This window comes from Pelodiscus sinensis, chromosome 1 (genome assembly GCF_052426305.1).
Source record: "Pelodiscus sinensis isolate ZL-2025 chromosome 1, ASM5242630v1, whole genome shotgun sequence".
Taxonomy (NCBI): Eukaryota; Metazoa; Chordata; order Testudines; family Trionychidae; genus Pelodiscus; species Pelodiscus sinensis.
The window spans coordinates 276,342,575-276,361,342 of record NC_143052.1 but is presented as its reverse complement, the minus strand read 5'-3'; the positions used below and the strand labels follow the sequence as shown (position 1 = coordinate 276,361,342).

Sequence of the window (18,768 nt, the reverse complement as noted above, 5' to 3'; positions counted from 1 at the left end):
TTGTGGAAGCTGAATTTAAAAGTTCTTTGCAAATCATTTGTTTGTCTCTACAGGTGCAGATGGAATTTTATTTATTTTTAGCTTCCAAGTTGCATTTTAAAAAAAATCTTATTGTTTTGGTTTTAAAAGCACATATGTAAGTGCACAATACACAGATTTGAATATGCCAAATATTTGTTTAAATAATATTCTATCTACTACTAGCAGTGAATAGGAAATGTTTTTAAAAAGAAACTTCTATACATTATTAAATATTTTACTTATTATACTTGCGTGTTCCCCATCCCTCTCTTCAAATAGCCATATCATCAGTTACATACATATTACAACAAATAAATTGAGCCATGTAAGAGGAACTCTGATATTATGAGAAAATGGAGTTAAATAAAAATCTCATTTAAGATCTCAAATTATTCAGGATGGTATTTATTCCTGTTCTAGAGTCACCAAAGGGCTTTAAACACCACTTAAATCTTACCTAAATACTAAAAGTAGGATTTAATTATGATTTATGTGATCTACTGGCCATGAGATGGCCTACTGAATAGATGAGTTTCATTTTAACCTGCTAGTAGATGAACTATTTGTTCACATGACTAATAAAACAGAAGGAAACTCCTGGCACTAGGTGAATAATTGATAGATGAGCTGTAACTCTTTTAATATTTATATAAATTGAAATTCAAATAATGGTAGGATTTAGTGTTTAGATAGCTATGCCATACTGCAACATCTCATTTCCATTGGTTGAAAATGAAAGAAGTTGACAGAAAAAAAACAGTTGAAATATATCAACTCTTTACTGGATAGGGACAAGAATGGGAAGACACCACCACATTTTCCAGCTATACGTCCTAGTTAACGGTAGAACATTTTGGTGGTATAATCCCATAAAAAAAACTACCCAGGTTTATTCCTGTCAAAATTCAGCTTGTAGGATTTTCATTTCATACTGCCCTTAAATATTGCTTGGATTTGTCTGCTGCAGAAACTAATTAATATCGGAGAGTCAATATTTGTGTGGAACTTACACTCTGACATTTGCAACTGCCTTCACATTAGCACAGAAAGAGCACAAAGTTCAAACTTGCATCTATGTCTTAATATGAAAATTGACTCATGCTATCATGTACTCAGGAAACAGTGACATGCATGTTGGGTCAGCTCATTCAGTGACAAAGTTACTGCAACTCATTATTATTGAAAGGACACATCTTCAAATCACATGTCATCAAGAATAATGTTATTTACATTTTGACAGCCCACATGGTCTAAAAGGTTTCCATTCTGAACAAATACTAAACAGTCTTGTCTGCTACCAGAATTTCCTTCAAAACAGCTAATTGCAAACCAGTTCAGAATCAATCTGAACTGTTACAAATTATGTGACTTTAACTGAACTATAAACCTTCTCTCCAAGCATATATCTACAAAGGAACATTATTTTGAAATAACTAGTATTATTTCTAAATAACACACTGGCTGTGTCTAGACTGGCCAGTTTTTCCGGAAAATCAGCCGCTTTTCCGGAAAAACTTGCCAGCTGTTTACACTGGCCACTTGAATTTCCGCAAAAGCACTGACTTCCTACTGTAAGAAATTAGTGCTTTTTGCAGAAATACTATGCTGCTCCCGTTCGGGCAAAAGTCCCTTTTGCGCAAAACTTTTGCGCAAAAGGGCCAGTGTAGACAGCTGAGATTTGTTTTCCGCAAAAAAGCCCCGATCGCGAAAATGTCTATCGGGGCTTTTTTGCAGAAAAGCGCGTCTACATTGGCCACGGACGCTTTTCCGCAAAAAGTGCTTTTGCGGAAAAGCGTCCGTGCCAATCTAGACGCTCTGTTCCGAAAATGCTTTTAATGGAAAACTTTTCCATTAAAAGCATTTGCAGAAAATCATGCCAGTCTAGACGTAGCCTCAGTGTCTACACAGCAGGCAGTTATTTTGGAATAATGTCAAAATACTGTCAAGCTGAAGGACTTCTTACTGTTACTCCTATAACCCTCATTGTATGAGGAATAAGTGAAATCAGAGGAAGAGTGCTCTATTTAGAAATAAGTGCTGTGTTTAGACTCTCCCAATTTTGAAATAAGCTATTTCGAAGTAAGCTACGCAATTGACATAGCTCAACTTGTGTAGCTTACTTCGAGTTAAGCGCTGCTATATAGACACACCCTAATAGATTTGCATTGGTTTAGAGAAAAATATTGTTCTCTACACAGAGACAATCCACTGCAGTTTCTATGCCTTCAGGAATGCCATGATCTCTTGTCTCTTCACTCTAGAAAATGCCATATTCATCACTATTCCTGACTCAAAGCATGAAATTGTCTTATTACTTGGAGGGTATGTCTACACTACCGAGAAGATCAAAGCTGCTGACCAAAAGTCAAGTTAAGGTACTTCGACTTCAGCTAAGCAATTAATGTAGCTGAAGTTGCACATCTTAATTCAACCTTATCACATAGTGTAGACATACGCTAATTGACCAACTTTAACAGGAAGCACACAAGGATCTAGTATATTTTTATACAGAGTTTATCAGAGCGTGAGGGTCTAATATAGTCTTATTCTACTTTCATACATTTCTAATTCATCCCTTACTTGCAATAACTTTCAGTAATAAAATGGAAGGGTTTATGGCATCTAGAATTAGGCCAAGTTGAGTGTGCAGCTTTGAAAAAAAGATAACGTAATGACATATTTTATCCCTCTTGTCTATCTGCTATGAGGTTTCTGTCAAACTGGACCAAAAGAAATTTCCATTGCCTATTCATATTTCATCAATTAAATGATATATTAGAATAGAAAAAGCTGTCTTCCAGACTTCTTCTGGCATCCACGTGCAGAAGGTGCAAAAAACATTTAATGTGATCAGAACCCACATGCTGGATTTGAATACAAAATTATGGTTGATTTATAAGACAGTTCCTTTGACTCATATATTTTGCAACAATAGTCCCAATGGTGCTAAAAAGCTTGTTCTTTCTATACTGAGTTTGTGCTAATTCTCAGGATATGGTTTCAGTGCAACCTCTGATGAGATTTTCAAATCAGACAAGTAGGGACAGTGCAAAGTTGCTGAAATAAGCATTGTGTTATTTCTAGTTTTTCATTTACTTTTCATCAAACTGTAGAAAAGCAGCTTAATCGTTCTATACGAGGAAGAGAACTGAAATATTCAGACCTTTCAACCTCTCCTCTTTACTTTAATAAGAACTAATTCCCTCTCCTTGTCTAACCACATGTCTAAATAGAAAGCCATGACCTTTTTGAAGATAATATCTCTACAGAAAAACATCACATGATACCTACTTTTCCTTGTAATAAAACCAAAATTGAAAAAAGTAACAATGTGCTGTGATGGTTCCAAAGTCAAACCTCTTTGTTTCATTAAAACTGCTCACATATCCCGTCAGTTCCTTATGAAGAGCTAGCCTTTGGTGCTTCCAATTACCCAGGTCAGCCATACACATACTTACAAACCCTGAACTTACTTCTGTATGTTCATACAATTTGCTCCTATAACAGACTGATTATTTTCTTGTTCACTGACTATAAACAGTTTCTAATGACTGGACTGGGCACACATACTTCATCAAACTTCTTTGAGTTTGAGAGTATTTGCTCTGAAAATCCTTGTTTTCATAAAGTTATCATTCTTGTCGTCTGATAGAAAAATAAACCTTTTACAGTCAGTAAAATCCAAGCAGTGCTGACAAAGTCACGGTTGCTTGATGACTATGATGCAGGCACCAGCTCTTCCAATATTTAGGGATGCCATCTGCATAAAAAAAAAGATGCAAATTAACAGAAAATCATGCATGAAATGGCAAAAGTACTGCGGTACATATTATTCGAGAACTGTCAAAATTAATAGCAGCCGAATGACCAAAGCTATACACAATTAATTAATATCACAGTCCTGTAATTTTCAATCAACTTATTTTTATCATACAACACTCAGTTAAAAGGATAAGGAGGAGAGGGAGGAAGAATAGTTTTATGATTAGACACTAGACCAGGGCTGGACAATAAAATTGTGGTGGTTAACCAGGGTTATCCCCTGGCGGGCTGCCATCACTATATTTACCTGTGTCTCCACAAGTATGGGCAATTGTAGCTCACATTGGTGGAGGAGCTCCATTTCCAGCCTATTGGAGTTATGGGAAGTGGCACAGATCAGAACTATTTCCTGAAGTTCCCATTGGCCAGTAATGGCGATGGGAGCTGCAAACACCCATACCTGCAGAGGCACAGGTAAATATAGAAGGAACAGTCCATCAGGGGCTAACTCTGGGGAGCCAGATCCAGCCCACGGGCCAGCATTTGCTCACCCCTGCACAAGACTGAGACTCAACAGTTCTAAGTTCGATTTTTTTTTATTCTGCCATGTATTTTCTATGTCATTTTGGGCAAGTCTTTTTGTCTGCTTTGTTGTAAATTCTTTGGGGGCAGGGATTACCTCTTACCACTATAGGTCCTATTGTAATAAAAATAGTTAATTAAAAATGCTAGCATTTTGGAATTAATGTGCTAGTTTCCGTTCCTAATTATTATTGTTTAACTGTTTTTCTCTTATTCTTTTAAAAACATTTTGCATAATTTATAAAATATTTCATAGACTATTTCCATTGAATTGACTTGCTTTCAGTGGTTAGTCCAGTAGCTTAACAGGAAGATCATCTTTTTTGAGCATATGCTTTAGGTCAGTCCCTGATACCTGTATTTTAAGGGACAATAATTACAAGGATAGACATAACACTGTGTTCACTCTGATGGAAAAAACCCAGTAGATTCCAAGGCCCAAAGGTGTCCTTACAATAATCTAGTCTGACTCACAGGACAAATGATAAGAGCTATAGATAAGGGACAAAACTGAAAAGCAAAGGATGGGAAGTATTTCATGATACTTTTAAAATACATTTTTGGGCTTTACAATCATTATTGAAATACATTTTTAAAATCTAGCTTGGCATGACCAGGATACTGAGAAAGTTAAAAATAATACAGTGCAGCGTGAGTGAGGGAAATTATCTTTTCTGTTTTATGTGTAATGTTACTACTGCACATAACCAAACAATGGTATTTTCAATATTTGGGAATCATTGCTATTATTACTTCTTTTCCTGAGTAATGAATAGCATCCTTACATGAATATTGCATTATATATATTCCACTTCTCCTAGTATAGAGTTCATAACTATTATAGCACCTCAGAGATCCCTAAGGATAAAATTCAAGGGTGAGACAGAAAGCTACAAGAAAGACTAGAATGTTAAAAGCTTAGGTGCTGATATGGGCCAAAATCTCATCCTTCCCTAAGAAAATAAGCTTTGTAAAGGGGACCTAGAATGGAATTGTCGAGCCTTAAAATTCTCTCTCTCTCTCTTGTGAGATGAATTCTAATGATCTGTATTGATTCCTAATAGTAAAGAATCCCTTTCTGTGGTGCTGTTGAAACAATAAGGCTACGTCTCGACTACATCCCTCTGCCAACAGAGGGATGTAAATAAAGCACTTTGAAAGTGCAAATGAAATGGGGATTTATCTATCCCATGCTACATTTGCCTAATCGCGTAATGGCGCTCTTTCGAAAAAGTGCTATTTCGAAATTGAAACCGCAGTCTAGACGTGGTTCTTTCGAAAATGGGGCACTTTTTCAGGTGCATTTTTGAGGTTTACAGGATCTTTCTAAAAAGCACTCCGTTTTCAAAAGAACCACATCTAGACTGCGGTTTCAATTTCGAAATAGCGCTTTTTCAAAACTTTATATTTAAATCCCCGCTTCATTTGCACTTTCGAAGTGCTTCATTTACATCCCTCTGCCGTCAGAGGGATGTAGTCTAGACACATCCTAAGATTGCAGAATAATACAGAGAACATGTGGTTCCAGATATTCTTCCTGGCTGAAGCCAGGATGAAGTTGCCACTCATTCTATGGTTGCATCTTCAGCATTTGGGCTGTAGTAGGAAGTGTGACTGTGTACTTAATGGCCATGCTACATGCAGAACGGCTGAAAGCAGGATTTTTTCTTCAGACATTAAAATATGTTGTTGTGACAAACCAAAACAATATGCAATTTAGAGTCAGTGCTGGTTTTCGCTTCCTTTTTTACAAATGCACAGTAAAGTCTATTTCCACTTCATTAATTAAGGACCAGATTTTACCATTTTTCCTCATGTACTCCCATTCAGTGGAAAGATAATATACCACATGAAGAAAAATGGCAATATTGATATTCTAATCTTCATGGATTTATGCCTGAAATTCCCAACAGGATTTGTGGGAAGTACTCACATATATTTTGTATCCATCAAAGGGAGAATAAAAACCATTTAGCATTTAATTTTCCTTGTTGACAATAAGTTTTACTTTACACTGAAGCATAACAAAATCCTAAAAGTGTACAGTTTATTACTTGTTTTATAATCTTTTATAATCCAGAGTTAGAGAAAATTTCACCTTGACAAAAACAGGTGTCTGTACATTGATATATGTACATATTAATCAGATTACTGGACTGTGTACACTTTGGGCATGCTTCCAATAGCAACTTATTAAGGGAATTTTAACCAGGAAAAGGAATTCCCAAGATAACTACATCAATAGTCATATAAGCAAATTGTCCTCTGGATGAAATTAGCCCACAGTGCAGAAGGTTGGAACAAGGCTTCTGTAGTACCTGATTCATGTGGTGACAGAGAATGTGTGTGTGTGTATATGTGTGTGTGTGAGAGAGAAAAATTAAGAAGCGTTACTAAGCCTATTCTTGGGTACTATGGAGGAAGTTTCCAGACTGCTTCCATAACAAGCAGGAATCAGATATGCAAAAGACAGGGTTACAAGTATCAAAACCAAACAAAACACCAGAGATGCTTTCAACAACTACAGGTTAAATTTAAACCAGTATATTGATTATTCAGAATGAAAATAGAATTTCAATGGCAAATGAGACAGATCAACAACTTTATTGAAAGCATAGAAAGATATTTTAGCACCTATTTTATCTATTCTTTCTTGGTTTCCTATATATATTTTTCTTTTATTTTTTCAGGGGAAACTCCTTTCATAATGGTCGGTGGAACATTATCAGTAATTTTACAGCTATGGCAGTGTCATCTATTTGATAATCTAAATACATTGTGGGAAAAATGAGTTTATAGGTACCTGCGTCCATTCATTAGTTTGAGGGTCATATGATTCCATAGTGTTCAGGTATGTCTGGCCATCATATCCACCCACTGCATATAATTTATCTCCAAGAAGACAGACACCAACTGCATCTCGAGGCATACTCAATGGAGCCACCATTGTCCAAGTATCAGTTTTTGGATCATATCTGAACAAGAAGAAAGGAAGCTGCAAGCTCAATGAAAACTTAGGTATCAGCTCATGTTCATCTTTAAAAAAAATCTGTTTTTAAGAGACTTGTTTACAAGCATTTTATCATGAACAATCTATTCAGTAGCAAAAATGTATATTTACTAGATTCTGATACCTCCACTGAAGATCATCTGAAGAAGTAGTTTTTGCCCAACAAATATATGTGTGTGTGTGTGTGTGTGTGTGTGTGTGTGTGTGTGTGTGTGTGTGTGTGTGTGTGTGTTAGTCTCTAAGGTCATATCTGTACTGGAAACTATTTCAACGTAACTAACGTTGACTTAACTCCCAATTTTACACAACCAGAATAGAAAGTCCCCGCTACAGAGAAGCCTCAAAATTAGTTTGTGGCAGGCTTTGTTAATGTATATTCATCACCTCAACTTAGAGCCCCAGGAAGCACTGGGGAGTAATTAGTTCAAATTACTCTGGGAAGTGGTTATTTTGAAATAGCAGTATTGGAGCATCCACACTAATGATATTTTGAAATAACTGTAAATATAGTATGCAAACCCTTATTTATACGTCATTTAAATCGCGGCTTCATTTGCCTTTGCTGATCTGTCTAATCTACATGCCTCTGCCGACAGAGGCATGTAGTCTAGACACAGCCAGAATGTCAAAACACACACATGCTTTTTTTAATCAGTCACTCAATGAGATTTATTGAAATCTGATTACATAAGGTTTGAGGCTTTTGTGTTATGATGTTAAAATCTTGTTTGGCAGAAACTGTGGCTCAGACTTGTATTTCAATTATCCTGATTTTGGCATGTATGTGAGGTATTTCCCAATTAATTTGATTGTCTTAGAAGAAAACAAAAGCTTTACTGCTTTGTTTCTTTGCCTTTCTTCCCCAAATCTTCTACAGCTGTTATTATTATTATTATACATAGTATTTTCAAAATGCAAATTATATCATTTGAAGCTATTTTGATCAATTTTTACTCCCTAATATGTGATGTACAGAACACAGGGCTGTTAGAAATCTGAGCAAAAGCTCAGCACCCTCTCTCCTTGGCCTCACCTTGAGAGCTTCATATTGATTCCTTTTTGTATTCAGCAATTTTTAAGGTATTCCCTCTCACCCTGGAGCACATGAAGTTACTACAAAGATGAAATGTTCATCAGTTTTTAAGAGGAGAATGTAAGAAAATGTAAGCATTTTCCAGGCAATTACAAATAAAGATCTCTTTTTTTCACTTCTGATTTGTTGACAGAATTGAGTTCTAAGCATTCTGTCTAGCTCCCGGTTACCAATGATGTTACTTATATTTAGCTTGTCTGCTTTTTCAACTACTCACCTTGACCCATGCAATCAGAAAGAGAATACTGTATCATAGAGTCTATTAAAGTTTATTGCCTTCTGGGAGGTGAAGACACAAAGCACACTTGCTAAAGCTGGTTGTAAAATGAACATAAGCTAGAGGCATATGGTGCTTTCGGAGGAAAAGTCATACAGTCTTTGAAACATCCATTCAGAATTAACAGGTTTTGGCCTGTAGCATACATGTATTTTCCCTTCCAGGTATTCAAAAGAAATTTCAACAGCTCTCTCCTCCCATAATTTACTTATCTGAATAGTTTCAGTGAAGTCAATAGGACTAATAAAGTCAGTTAGGTGAGTAGATATTAGCCCCAACTCTATGTTTAGTTTTAGAAAACAATTTAATGAAGGTGAAAATAAAGACAGTTCTTTTTACACCCAATTAAGAGAATATTATGAACTACAAACCAGTTAGGAGGAGAGCACCAAAATCCTTGTGTTAAAATATTTAACAAAGATTTCACAAATTGCCATCTTTCAGGGACAGTATACAGACTATGGCACCTTTTCAAAAATGACAGCCAACTGAGAAAAAAAGTATAGTTGGTAAGAAAAGGTGGTTGAGGCTTTTTTTAAACAGCAAACATCATCTAAAGCACAAAGCTACCCAGACATCTCCTAGGCTATGTCTAGACTGCAAGCCTCTTTCGAAAGAGGCTCTTTCTAAAGATACTTTCGAAAGAGCCTCTTTCGAAAGAGCGCGTCTAGACTGCACGCGGAATTTCGAAAAAGCAAGCCGCTTTTTCGAAAGAAAGCACCCAGTGAGTCTGGATGCTCTCTTTCTAAAAAGCCTGTTTGCTGTCAAGAACGCCTTCTTTCGAAAGAGCACTTTCGAAAGAAGGCGTTCTTCCTCGTGGAATTAGGTTTACCACCGTCGAAAGAAAAGCCACATTCTTTCGATTTAATTTCGAAAGAACGTGGCTGCAGTCTAGACGCAGGTAAAGTTTTTTCGAAAAAAGGCTACTTTTTTCGAAAAAACCCCTGAGTCTGGACACAGCCCTAGGCAAATAACACAGAATATGTGGCTGAAAAAAAGAAAGGGAATTCACACTCTACTCTCTGTTTTTTTCAAATTCCAAAATAACACTGTTCCTATATGATAACTAATGCAGATGTTGGAAAAGCAAAAAGGGTTGTATATATTTTTCTACTTATGTTTTTCTTCTTCACGACCTCAGGTAAATATAGGTTTTATGTACATGTTCACTTTTTTTTATAACTTTCACCTTAGAAGGGAGTAACAGTTTGAACTCTGTCCTCCCATTTTCCTGTTTAGTCTTCCTTTTCAGCATTGTAACTTTTGTAATTCTTTGAAATGTTAACTTCTTTGGTTTTTTTAACAGTATAAATAAAACCTCAATTAAATGTAGAAGATTGTCTTCAACTCACAGGCAGGATAGATCATAATAGTGCCAAGAGTGCCCTTGTGTCCTATTAAACTCTCTTGAGTCACTGAATGTTTGCTTATAAAATGCAAAGTACAGGCTATATGCTGTAAATATAGGCTGCAAACCCTTATTTATACGTCAGGCAATAGCAGTCCCACTGAAAGAACCACCATGGTGCAGCATGCATCAGCATCTCTTAAAAGCTTTGTTTCATTATGTGCCTGACTGTAATTAAAAAATTGCTAAATCCAGCTAAATCTAATTAGGTATTTTAGGTTTGCTTCTATGCTGAGTTCTTGTCTCCACAATAAGAAAATATTTCTGTTTTAGATACAGAAGTTTCCAGTGGAACTGTGAACAGTTCTTACTTCTGCTTCTGTATTAGTGTGAGTTACTAGTGATACAAAACAACAAAGGTATAGTTTTTTATAATCCCACTGTTGTATGAAATTTGTTATGGCAATACATGTTTTTCCTTTTATTAAAATAGTTATATACACTTAATAACATTTGTTTGATTTTGCTTGTCATTTAATTAAAAAATACCATAACACTTAACTCTTATAATATTTAGGATACTGACAGTAGAAACCTGTCTTACATTCCAAACAAGCACATATAATTGTAAACTGAATGGATACCTTTCTACATAGTCCAGCAGTCGGGAACAGTGGTTTGAAGCAGGAGCATCATGGCCTCCAACTGCATACAGAAAGCCATCGCATGTTGCCACACCTACACCCCCTCTTCTCTTACACATCGGAGCACACATATTCCATTTATTTGTGTGAGGATCATAATACTCCATTGAACTCAAACAAGAACTTCCATCGCGACCTCCCACTGAATATAACCTAAAAAAAACAAACCAGAACACACAAATTTCAATACAAGAAGAACTTGGATAATCAAAACTATAAATAGAAAGGCTTTGTTTGCTTTTCTCATCTGTTGTCTGAAATGAAGTGACTACAGAATATGTTTTTTCAAATGTTGAGAAGTAAAACATAGCGGGAAAACATGTTGATGTTAGCACTACTGCCAGATTCATATTCCACTTTGTGTTCTACCAATCCTCTTTGGAACGGAATTTTTATTTTCTGTTTAGTCATTTGGGAGTAGCTGTTTTAATTCTGACATCAAAATGCATACTACTTTCTGCTGCCTTATGGGACAGAAATCTCAGGAGATCATGATTCTCACTTGATTTTCAAACTGCATGAGCAGGGTTGCTGTACAGTAGCCAACCATCTGTTGAGGGAATGGGGAAAAAAAGAAGTAAAAGTGCAGATGCTCAGCCACTCTCAGTAATCTGGATAGACAGAGTAATGGGTGAAAATGGGTGGGGATGAGTGCTACAGAAATAATGCATCTGCGTGAAAATTACTATTTACTGTGTGTAATTTAGAATAGAAAAAGTGAATTATGCAGTCAGAAAGTAAAAAATAATGACACTATCTTCCCATACTCAGTCTATCCACCATATTCTTGTCTGTCTTCTTGTTGTCTGCCCTTGAATTCTAGTTTAAAATGGCCCCATAATAGGATTCCCTTCATCCAACCTTCAGTTATCCATAGTTAGCATCTCAGCCTCTTCTCTTGCAGCTTCTCTCTGATGCAACTTATCTTGGTCTCATTCCTGATGAAATTATTCCACTTGTGGCCCAGCAATGGTCATTTTAAGTGCCTCTTTTTTGTCTTAACATAGCTTTGTGTTGCTGTCCCATAAGTAGTTTCAGCATTAATTGATGTTAAATCACTCCACTCATCCATGTACCAGACTGCTCCACAATCAGCAGCGTTCCCTGAAGTTTGCAGTTGATTTGTACATTTGTCACTAACCAAACCCTAAGGAGCCTGATTTAGGAACTGATCCTCAATGTTGATATTCAACTTTCTTGATTCCATGTGCATCTCCTCATGACTTCTGTCTGGCTTTCTTTGCTCCTTTTGAAACAATAGATTGTTAGTTCCCTGATCTAGACAGCACTGGTGTGAACAAAATTTTCAGTCATTAGATTAACACTGTCTACAAAGTTTAACTCTGTACCATCTTCCATTTGAAATTGCTTAATTATGAATCCCATCACAATTATGAGTAAAGGATAAGTTTTGATCCCTGATGGAGCACAACCTGGATCTCAAAACACTTCATGGCTTCTAAGAGAAACTCTACTTTTTTCAGGGAACTATCCTACAGATTCTTCACCATTTGGAGTCCTCCAGTACTCCGCAGAATTGTAATGGAGGCCTCATCAGTCACTGAGGTACTTTGTCATATGTTTTCTCCAAATCGAGAAAGCCCACCCATGCTTGATGCTTCCCTTCATCTTCTTTCCACCAAATGTCTATTGATTAGCATATAATCTCTCATCCAATTGACAATGATTCTTTCTAACAGTTTAATGCAGTGGAACAACATTAATTACTTGGTAGTTTAGATAGTCTTGAATGTCACCTTCTGTTTGTATATAAGTTCCAGTCTAGACTTTCTCCATTCTCTTCGATTTTTCTTCTCTCTCCAAGTTGGGTCCATCAACCTCTTTCAACTGGTTGATCATGGCTGCCATGACTTCATCTGGACATACTGATTTTCTAAGTGCCATTTTCAGAAATAGCTTACCACCAGCTTCTGGCAGGTTGTTAGCTATCGGTTCACAAAATGATAGCATAGAATATAAAGGGTTCTTTTCACTAAGTAGACCATCATAGTATTTTTGTCACATGTAATCTGCCAGATTTCCCATCACAAGCATCTGGTTCCTGTCACAAGCAGTTTACCCCTTAATCCTTTTCAAATGACATCTTTCATCTTTCTGCCTGTTGCTCTTTGTTGATATCTAAGAACTAATGTAAAGTCCGAGTTTGTTTTCATAGGCTTTCAAAGGAAATTGTGGTGATTCTGATCTAAATGATAGTTTCAAGGTATGACATATGCAGTTGATTTTCTTCATTTGCATATATGGTGAATGTATCAGCAAGATTTGATGTATGTGTGGAAGTCTTAGGAAAACTCTAAAATGTATTTCCACATTCTGATTATGAAAATGCTGTTGAATTATATTTCTGTTCTGCTTGTAATTATTGTATGAAATGACAATAATTTTCATCCCTTAAAATAGTTCCTATGATGAAATGGTTATCTGCTCAGTTTTCCAGTGTTAGCCATGGTGCATACATTTTATATGAATCCTTTCACACTCTGCTGCCTGTTCTACAGCATCCACAGATTAAGTAACAGAAACACAGCCTATTTTAAAACCAAGCATTGAGCAATTTAGGATTCAACATTTTCCTGCAGTCAAACAATTATTCATTTGGAAACTTTTATTGTTCTAAACACTCCATGAATTCCATGCTTGTTAAATGTGCTTTTGCTGTTGTATTTCTTTAGCATTAAGCTGATGTCTTGAACAAGAAAGCACAATTCGGTTCTTGATCTTTAGTGAGTCCACAAACCTTTTAGGTATTGTCTAATAGACAGACACCCTTGTACTGTAACACAGGTCAACAACGGAGTCAGCCTACACTAATCTGCCATGTGAGGTGGATGTCAAATAAAGCAACAAGGCAAAATAATAAAGCATTTATCTTACTAGAATAGTGATAGAAATGTAGCCATGTTAGTCTGGTGTAGCTGAAACAAAAAACAGGACTATGTAGCACTATAAAGACTAACAAGATGGTTTATTAGGTGATGAGCTTTCATGGGCCAGATCCACTTCCTTAGATCAAATAGTGGAAGGAAATTGTCACAACCATATATACCAAACGATACAATTAAAAAAATGAACACATATGGAAAAGACAAATCAAATTTCAGGACAGAAGGGGGATGGGGGGGAAGGTAAATGTCTGTGAGCTAATGATATTAGAGGTGATAATTGGGGAAGCTATCTTTGTAATGGGTAAGATAATTAGAGTCTTTGTTCAAACCTAAGTGTAAAATGTCAAATTTGAGCATGAATGACAGTTCAGAGGATTCTCTTTCAAGTGTAGTCTTAAAAGGCCTTTGAAGCAGGATACAGGTAATCAAGTCATTGAGACAATGTCCTTTCTGGTTGAAATGGAAAGAAACTGTTTTTGTTTTGTGATCCTGTCTAATATCTGTTTTGTGGGAATTGATCCTTTGGTGAAATGAATGACTGTGAACTCAGTCTTAAAACATCTATTTTCATCTTTTAATCTGATTTCTATTGTTCAAGGTAATTCAAGTCTAGGGTCACTATAAACTGTATTTTCTGTGCTCCTGGTGTGTGCAATGCATTATATGATAGCATTTTCATAATCAACAGCATTTTCATAATCAGAATAGATTTTAGCCTTTTCTTGAGACTTCTACAAAGAACTCAACTCTTACTGATACATTCATCAAATATGCAAATGAAGAAAATTAACTGCAGATATCCTATCCTGAAACTATTGCTTAGGCATATTACGTAGATCAGCCTTAAATGATAGATCTGCTAAGGTCTGCATAAGAGAAATTCAGTTTTGAAAGTGTAATGCATAATATAGATTTGCACTAACACATTCCCTTGTGATCTCTAATTCCTTCATTGTAGCATAACTATATTATGGTGAGCAACAATAAGTCACAAAACACTTTCTGCTGTAGCCCTGTTTTCAAATGCAAGTACAATTAAGGTATTTAGATGTGCATCTGATATGAAGGCAAATAAGAGATAACACAAGAATGGCCATACTGGGTCAGACCAAAGGTCCATCTATCCCAATATCCTGTCTTCTGTCACTGGCCAATACCAGATGCCCCAGGGGGAGTGATCACAACAGGTAATCCTCACATGATCCCTTCCCTGTCACCCACTTCCAGAGAAGGCTTTAAATATAAGAACCAACATTTCCAGAAGTCGGAGTAAAAATTAGTGTGAAATCAAAGTGCTGCTTTAAAACTCCACTTATAATGTACCACTGTGGCTCTATGTAACTGCTCAGCTATCAGTTTAGGGAAAGTGTGATTGTGAATGGTGCTGTCTTGGAATGAAGAAGGAGGTAGAGAGAGCAAAAGAAATGATCCCTGTATTTGCATCCGCTAGTTTAATTATTTATATTGTGCTCGTCCTCATGCTCTCTAAGTGCACTTGGATACAGTCACAGTCACTAGAGCTCTTGAGTACAAATGACTGTAAGACTAATGCTGTAACTGAAGCTAGGTTTCCAATATATAACTGAGGAGAGAACTGAGATATTGGCTCTCCTCCTCCTTTATATAATCTGGGCAGATGAACACATAACTAAATGAGTAGGGTAGTGGCCTGGCCACATAATGGCAATAACAATGGTGAACAATAAGAAAGAAATCCTATTTGGAAATATTTTTATTAACACGTGTATAAAATTAAAAAATATTCATGAATGATTTCCTCAGCTTTATAAGATGAAAATATATACCATCATCTTCACATTTTCAGTTGTTTGTATTTACACAGTGCAGAGTGACAAGTATCAGAGGGGTAGCCATGTTAGTCTATATCCACAAAAACAATGCCAGGCATCTGAAAAAGTGAGATTTTGCCCATAAAAGCTTATGCCCAAATAAATGTTAATCTATCAGCGGCCACAGGACTTCTTGGTTTTACAGTACAACTAGGGGGCTGTGCCCCCTGCTCACTACACTCATCAACCCCCCTCTCTCTGGGAGTAGGTGTCTGGTTATGGGGAGGGGGCAGGAGTGGGCTGGAGGCAGGGTGTCTTACCCGGGGAAGGAGGCAGGAGCAGGATTGGGGGTTGGAGTCTTGGTGGAAGGTGTGAATGAGGGGGCTGGAAGTGCAGGATATCAGTAGGGTGGTGAGTGAGTGCACTGGGGGTGCGAGGTCTTGGCAGGGTGGTAAGAGAGGGGGCTGGAGGTTCAGGTTCAGGGGTATGAGTAAGCAGGCTGAGGGTGTGGGGTCTCAGCGAAGGAGATGTGTGAAGGGGCTGCAGGTGTGGTGTCTTGGCCAAGAATGTTGTGCTAAAGTCACTCTGTCACTCTGTCGTCCCGCAAGAAATGTGTTTTATATAGCGAGAGATGTAAGTTTTAGTCTCTGCATCAAAGAGTTTACAATCTAAATACATAAAACAAAGTACTATTCACCCAGTTTTACAGATAGGTTTGTCTACACTACATAGTTTTTGTGCTAGAAGGTTTTTTCGGAAGAGATCTTCTGCAAAAACTTCTTGTACAAAAGCACATCCACAGCTGAAAAGCACATGGAAAACGATGCACTTTTGAGCAAGAGAGTGTCCATACTGCATGGACAATCTTGCGCAAGAAAGTTCTGATTGCCATTCACAGAAAGGCCATTAGAGCACTTGTGCTTTTTGTAATAGGCTCTTTTTGTGCAAGAAACCCCTGTTGAGCGTCCACACACACCTTTTTGTTCAAGGACTCTTGTGCAAAAAGGAGTTATGCCTTATAGAAGGAGGTTTACCCACACCGCAAAAAGCCCTCAGTTCTATCAATTGACTGTAGATTTTCTTGCACAAAAACGTGCTTGAGGTGTAGATGCTCCATGGGTTTTTGTGCAAAACTGCCTGGTTTTGTGCAAAAACCCTGTAGTGTAGACATAGCCATAGAGAAGTGAGGTGCAAAGTGAGTTGGTCACATAGGAAGTCTGTAGAGAAATTAACATCCTGTTTCCGAGTTCAGTGCCTTAACGATAAGATTGATACCATACACTTTGCACCCAGTCATATATGTGCAGTATGTATATGTATAAATACACACACATTTACTATATATTTGGATTGTGAAATATAGATTTGGAGATTCTAACTGTAAAACAGTTTATCTTTCTCTAAGTACAATTTGTTAACAGAGCTTTGATAAGCTCTATTTATTCTCTTTCTGTTGATTATGCCTTAAATTGCTTTGTATTGGCTCATGCTGATTTTTATCCTTTCATAGAGTGTTTTGCTGTGCTTCCCTCTTCCTTTGTACTTTATTTGTAAAAAATTCAATGCAAAGGACAATTTAAAAGGGTGAGAATATGTCTAGAAAGAAATACTATAAATATTTCAGCAATGTGATTTGCAAGAAATCTATTATATATTTGAGAGAGTTTGTCTATGTTGCCTTTCTGCCTGCCTGTTTATTTAAGACCTCCTCCTAAATGGTAAGAGGTAGGATCACCAAATTTAGTATACAGCTTCTGCTTATCATAGCTTAAAGCAAGGTCAGGGTTTAGTTGTGCCAGGGAAATGGTCTGTGCCTGGAATGGGATTCCTTCTCATAAAACCATACAGAAAAGAGAAAGAATCACCAGGCAGGTGAAAGGGGCTTGCTGGATGCTTGCCTCCCATTCTGACCAGGACTGAGACTCCCATCCTGAAGGTGCTCTTTAGCAATGGCAGAAGAGGGGGTCAAGCTGCCCTATCCCAATTCATGAGGGAACATTTCTGGTGTTCCCCTTTGTCAGGGAGTGAGGGGAAAGTGCACAGTTTGCTGCATTTCTCACTCTGGCTGGGAAGTGCAGCGGGCAGATGAAACTGAACGGCTGTGTCTAGACTGGCAAGTTTTTCCACAAAATCATCTGCTTTTGCGGAAAAACTTGCCAGCTGTCTACACTGTCCGCTTGAATTTCCGCAAAAGATCTCATGTAAGATTGTCAGTGCTTTTGCGGAAAAACTATGCTGTTCCTGTTCGGGAAAAAGTCTTTTTCTGAAAGACTTTTGTGCAAAAGGGCCAGTGTAGACAGCAGAGATTTCTTTTCCGCAAAAAAGCCCCGATCGCAAAAATGGTGATCGGGGCTTTTTTGCGGAAAAGCGCGTCTAGATTGGCCACAAACGCTTTTCCGCAAAAAGTGCTTTTGCAGAAAAGCGTCCTGCCAATCTAGACGCTCTTTTCTGAAAATGCTTTTAACGGAAAACTTTTCCATTAAAAGCATTTTCGGAAAATCATGCCAATGTATACGTAGCCAACATGTCCCAGCAGGGGGATATGTACTCTTCCCCCATAGCTGTGCCTTCTGGAACTGCAGCAGCCATGGAAATGTGCATCTCACCTGGCTCCAAGTGTGAGAAATCTGTGGTAGTCCTCTCTCCCCAGGGCAGCCTGCATACTGCATCCCCAGCACCACCCCAGAGTAATGATTCAAATGAAGCATGCACATCTAAGTTTTATTTTCCATAAAATAAAAATTAATTGAGTTAGGGCAATGCTGGGTCAATCTTCTAGTAGAGGATCAATTTATTTTAAAAGCTATTTTCTTTAATAATTGCTTAAAAGCAAATATATCTATTAAATTGAACCATGAAATTAAGCATCCAAATATGCTCAAAATGCAACTGCACCTTAACTAGATGGTGATACCTCTATCTTGACCCATTTATTTCTGTTTGTATTTCATTACGGCATGCGGTGGTTTTCAACTATATGTGCCACCTGTTACAGTGTATACAAGCATGTCTATCTGCCTGCCTACTTATGCGAGATATTGAGGACACAACAGGGCACAAAAATCCTGCCCTGCTATCTGGATACTTAATGGGAGAAGGGGGATTAGGAAACCTCTGGAATTGCCAAATAACAGATTGGAGAAATTGCTTTCTACCATGCAATGACCACTGATTGCTGTACCACCAAAGAGCAGCCCACTTTGCACCAGGTACATGCACCTTGTCCCAGCATATAGGCTACAGTATGTAGCAGCTGTTAAATACTAGAAAACATG

At 37.3% G+C, this 18,768-nt stretch overlaps 1 protein-coding gene across 1 annotated transcript in view; it reads right to left on the bottom strand.

The window, feature by feature from the left end:
* Positions 1-1,902: 1,902 nt before the first annotated feature.
* KLHL1 (kelch like family member 1) overlaps positions 1,903-18,768 on the bottom strand; it is a 405,445-nt gene continuing 388,579 nt past the window's right edge. The window contains exons 9-11 of the mRNA XM_006129049.5: positions 10,738-10,950; positions 7,169-7,340; positions 1,903-3,781 (exon numbers count right to left, since the gene is read on the bottom strand). Of these exons, the coding sequence (XP_006129111.3) occupies positions 3,722-3,781; positions 7,169-7,340; positions 10,738-10,950 (445 nt within the window). The 3' untranslated portion in view covers positions 1,903-3,721. The remainder of the gene's footprint in view (positions 3,782-7,168; positions 7,341-10,737; positions 10,951-18,768) is intronic.